We start from the raw sequence: 5,285 nt of genomic DNA, 5'->3' as shown, positions 1-5,285 counted from the left end.
CCCCGTTTTTTCTTTTTCTTTTTCTCCCTAAGAAAAGACAAGAGTGGAGCAAGAAATGCGTATTCCAAGAGGCTGAGTCACAAAGTGTACTTCCTCCGACTCTGTCATTCCTTTTATACTACGAACAAAAGCGTGATTTTAAGCTTGTTAGAAGGTGTTCTCTCGTCAGGCCCTTAGACTGCTATTGTTTCTTTTCAAGATATATGATAATAATAACAACAATAACAAAATACAGAACAGTCAGGTCCCGCAAATGAGTGACGAAATGCGTATATAGCGAGAATTCCGAATCATTCTTCTAATTTGAGATACTTTCACTGACAGATACTTATCAAAGTTCACAAACGAGTTCCACACTGATACGTAGCTCTATTGAAACGTTTCCAAAAACCTTCCTTTCCCCTATACGAGACGAAACTGCCTATTTAAAAATCCGGCGCCAGCGAGCACGTTTCTCAAACTCATTACCAGGGATCAATTCAGTTAAATGGGAAATGAGAGAATGAGTCAAGAAAGCCCTGCATTCAACGGGAGTATCCGAGAGCTACTGATAAACAAATCACGTGTAAAGTGCAAATGGACTGTGAAATGTGAAGTGCTCTAAGCTACTTTAAACGTATTTGGGACAAATGTCAAATGCTCACAATTTCGGCAGTAAAAACTAACTAAACATTGGAAGAGGGACAAAGAGAGAAATTGAGAGGGTTTCAGCTTTACAAATATTGATAGACGCAGGTATTTGTAACATCTTACCTCTTCTTATCACACCACCTTGTCCGTTCAGTACAAGTCCACACTGGGCCTCCACTGAGCTCTTAAGTAACGAGGAAAAATAAAAGAAAAAAGAAAGAGGAAAAAAAAAAAAAAAAAAAAAAAAAAGGAAAGAAAAAAAATCAGATACAGAAACCCACAGACGGATCACTTAGCTTTTGCTTTGTTACACGATTTGCTCAAGAACAATACTTAGAGTGAGCTAGGAAAACATAGTTATTCTCATCCAACTCAAGCGGTCTGGAGAAATCACACCGCCATCCTGCAGTCTGTCCCTACCCCACGAAATGCAGAGCAATTATCACTTTTCCTTCTGTTTAAATAGGAGTTTCTTCTGGATTGGGAAGTAAGTCGACAGTTACATGGGCAGAATAGAGGGACAACTTAATACCCTCGCAAACAGAGTGTGCTCGTACTCTACATTTGCACGCACAGTCATAAAAATATGCATGTATATATATATATACACACACACACACACTACTAAATTCATAAGTATGTTTAGTGACACAAACGTACCGACTTAGAAAGTGTACGTGGAAGTACACAAAGAACACAAACGACAGAAGACCTACCGAGCTTTGCCGAATATGCAAAGTCGTGTGAGTGTAACAATAGGGCTGAGGAATCGAGTCTCTGTGCTTATGTCCGCATAGGTGGGGATGAATAGGATGAATATGCATCTATGTGCACAAACACCGGCACCCATGTGTGAGTGTGGCATGATGAACCTTCCAAAAGCCTGTCTACTGCTTCTGGTGCACATCTGAGGAGATCTTAGTTCTTTATTCTCCTGTTATGAGTCTTATTATGTGGGGATCCTCGCCCTCCATAATAAATATTTTTATTGGAATTATAAAAGACTTGAAAAGGTTGGGTTTTCTTTGGGTTTTCCTTATGTTGGGGGTTAAAAAAACACAACAAACCAAACCTAAATCTTTGCCCAGTGGAAATGTGTTAAAGACGCATTTTCCTCTACAAACAAACGAGGTATTGGACATGAAAGAGGCCTTTAAGGGTGTTAACCTACTCAACAGCCCGTGAAGAGTTAAGTAAATGCGGAGAGAGTCGGTGCATAATAAAAACCCCACTTTACAAAACAACCTTTACAGTCCTGGCTCTCTCCCCCACTTTCACCATATTGGCGCTGGCCCTGTAAGACCTTCCTTTTCAAGGCTCTTTTTTATTTTAAGTGTTCTGCCTTAAAGTGATTATGAAATCAATATGAAAAAAACTTGGCGACTGAGCATAAATTAAAGCGGTGATGGGAAAAGGTGTGACAGTTTTCTTTGTTGCCCATGGAAAATCTTTTTAGGGCACTGAAAGATGCCACTCCAGCTCCAAGACTGTTTGCATCTGTTAGGCTGACTTAAACCGCCCTCGAAACTATTGGACATTCACTTAAAATTCTGTTCAGGGAAAAGTATATTTACATTTGTTGCATTTGAAATGAGGCATATGCTGATGAACGTTTTAAAAAGAAAGACCAAGGGGAAAGAGAGAAGGGTGGTTATGCTACAGTTTTGCTTTAAAATGGTTTGTGTTTCGTCCTGATTCTACCCGTCCCCAAAAAGCTTCCCACCGAGCCCAAGGTGACAGTCGCAAGCGTCTAAGTTTGTTCTGAATCCGCCAAATCATAAAGATAAATATTAATATTCTCAGCTTCTCACCGCTCAGGCTTTTCGATACCCTAACACACTTCCCTCATCTGCTCGGGAAAAGAGGGAGGAGGAAAAATAAAGCAAAGATTGGGTACAAAGACGTTAAATGGGGAAATGAGGACATTGGTTCTCAAATAAAGTGTGATCGAAAGAACAGCGTTTTCGAAAGAAATCCTGTTTATTTTTTTCTTCTTTAAATAAACAACAACAACAACAACAACAAAGAATGCGCCTCTAGCAGCTTAACCAACCTCCCTCCCTCTCTCTCTCTCTTTTTTAAGGGAAACATGTTGTTTGGTCGGATGACATTGCATAAATGACCAGTTGAATGGCACTAAGTCGAAAATTGGATAAACTATGGTGCTTTTTTGCCCGGGACTTAGGCATTGTCTGCTGTCTTGCAAACGTTCCTAATCCCCTCTTTTGAAAAATACAAGGCTTTGTGCCTGCCAATGAAAAAAAATTTGTACAGATACAAAAAAATCAGCAGCAGACGTGGTTATAAAAAGGAGTAAATAGGTTTTAGTTGGGCTGAGCAGTGAATGGCAGGCTTCTTTTTTTTTTTTTTTTTTTTTTTAAGGGAGGTAACATAAGGAGATCCCTAAAAATGCCCGGAGAGAGAATAATAATAACTAATATATATATATAGTGAACTTTAATGGAGAAAGTCAGGTTTAAATAGTTAGGGTTTTCCTCCTCGGAGATATAAGATAATGTTCTTTGTTGTTGGGTTGTTGGGTTGTTTTCCTCCTTCAAAGCAAAAAAAAAAAAAAAAAAGATTTTGTTTTCCCTCTCCAATGTGAATGGAGTTTCTGGGATGGTTTTTGTTGGTAATGGTGGTGGTTGTTTGGTTGATTTTTAAGAGAATAAAATAAGCCTTTCTTAATTTTACAGAGTTCGGGTTTTTTGACCGCTACGTATTTGTGGAAAGAACAACGTAGCGAGCTTTGTATGACTGGAAGCCAGATTTGGGGGAAAAGTAAGTACAGTAAATACGGTCCTATTCGTCTCTTCCGCTGTTTGGGGAGCTTTAGTTCCTCAGCTCGTCGGAAGAAAGAAGGTTTGCTTTTGATTTGGGGGAGTTCTCGAAATGGGTGTTATTTACAGGAGGGCGTTGTTAGCGATTTTGGAAACAACGTTCATTGAGTTACCAGCTTCATTTTTTTTTTTTTTTTTTTTCAGTTCAAGGACTTCTGAGCTGATAAAGCTGAGGTTAAAATACACAGATACAGAAATTTCTGATGGGTCAAGGTGCCGATTAGAGGGGGAGCAGATGAATGACTAAATACATCGTTAGATGAATTCAGCTTTATCAGCGTCTCTCTTTCTCCCTGTTAACACATAGATCGGATATTGCGAGGAATTTTTAACCTACTGACGAACATTTGCTCCCCTTTCTTTCTCCCCCACCTCTTGCCTCGGACTTTCCCTTTGTATGCACGTCGGAAAGCGACCTTTTTTCCCTGACCTTCCTTTTCCCTCTTTTCCTCCTCCATCCTTTCCTTCCCTCATTTACCTGCCCTGTCGCTGCAAGTTATTTGAACGCTCCCGTTCACCGAACGAAAGGAAAAGTTTAGGAAAAGCGGGAAGACGGCTTTGATTCGGTTTAGTTTGAGTTGCCGGTGCCTTTGCTTACATCTGACACACTTACACACACGCAGACACACACACGCACCCCGGGATCTCCGTTCGAGTCCCACGCTCTCAGCCTACATCCAGCGCGAGTTTTTTTTGTTTGTTTGTTTGTTTGACCAAGGAAGACCGCTTGTTTTTTGGTTTTTGTTTGTTTGTTTGTTTGTTTGTTTCCATATTTTTCTTGCTATTCTTCTGAAGGGGAAGGGCTCCGGATCGGTTTTTTTTTTTTTTTTTTTTTTTTTTTTTGGATGAAGCTTCCCTTCTTTGTATGAGCTACAGAGAGCTGCTCTGAGCAGAGGAAAATGGGGAGGGTGGGGGGGTGGGGTGGACCGGGGCAGGGGGAGGGGAGAAGAAGGTGCCTCGAAAGGAGATCGCATGCTATTTACCTGCAAATCGTCTGCTCCCGAGGCTGCAAGCCCGAGGCTTGGTCCTGGCAGGAGTCTTTGATCTGGATGCATCCCATATTGGGACCCATGGCTCATAAGAGACAGGTCGTGGCGGCGGTAAGCATCTAAGCACCCCAGCTCTCTCCTCTGCTCGTCCAAGCAGGAGGATTTGAGCGCCCGCGCATTGTGCAGGTTGATAAAATCAGTGGGTTCCCCATGGTGGATCTGCTGGTAGTATTGCTGGGAGTGGTGGAGAGAGTTCAAGGAGTAAGCGTCGGGGTTGACTGCCGGGTGGCTGTGTTGGAACTCGTAGTGGAAGGACTGGTGGTGCAGTGGGGTGTACTGGTGGTTAGTGGAGAAGTACGGGGAGGCGAACTCGGTGCCCGTGGTAGAGTAAGTGAGAGGAGACGAGGAGGAATAGGCGACGGTCGAGTTGGCCACGGACTCCAGGCATCCAAGCTGCATCAAACGGTAACTGTTTGATCCGTCATGACGTATCTGAAAGGAAGAAGTGAAAAGAAGACCCCAAAACTGGAGGTTTGTCATTTAAAACCCCGGCTGCGGTTCTTCCAAGCACGCTGTCCTGCATAGCTTCTCCCCCTGCAGAAGCGTCTCAGCCTGCAAGCTGCAACCCCAGCAACAAAAGATCCTTTCCTACCTTGGGCTGGTGCCATAAAGGTCTGTTCAAAAAACCAGAAACAGCCCAGCCTGCCCTTAATACCGCCACGCGAAAGGGATCCGCGCGCTGAAAAAAAAAAGATCTATCTGTCCATCCACCCCTCCATCCACCCCTCCATCCATCCATCCATCCATCCATCCATCCATCCATCCA

General features: G+C 42.7%; 1 protein-coding gene across 1 annotated transcript; it reads right to left on the bottom strand.

Moving 5' to 3' along the window:
• Positions 1-753: 753 nt before the first annotated feature.
• LOC122191622 (transcription factor AP-2-delta) lies at positions 754-4,999 on the bottom strand (the record flags this gene model as incomplete). The annotated part of the gene is made up of 2 exons (XM_042891951.1): positions 4,454-4,999; positions 754-814 (listed from the first exon to the last, which is right to left on the bottom strand). Coding segments are annotated over exons 1-2 (607 nt in total), but the record flags the coding sequence as incomplete, so codon positions are not given.
• Positions 5,000-5,285: the final 286 nt, after the last annotated feature.

Source organism: Lagopus leucura, unplaced genomic scaffold, assembly GCF_019238085.1.
Source record: "Lagopus leucura isolate 7727_CA_CO unplaced genomic scaffold, USGS_WTPT01 33545-0_obj-0_obj, whole genome shotgun sequence".
NCBI lineage: Eukaryota > Metazoa > Chordata > Aves > Galliformes > Phasianidae > Lagopus > Lagopus leucura.
This window is presented reverse-complemented; position numbering and strand designations above follow the sequence as displayed.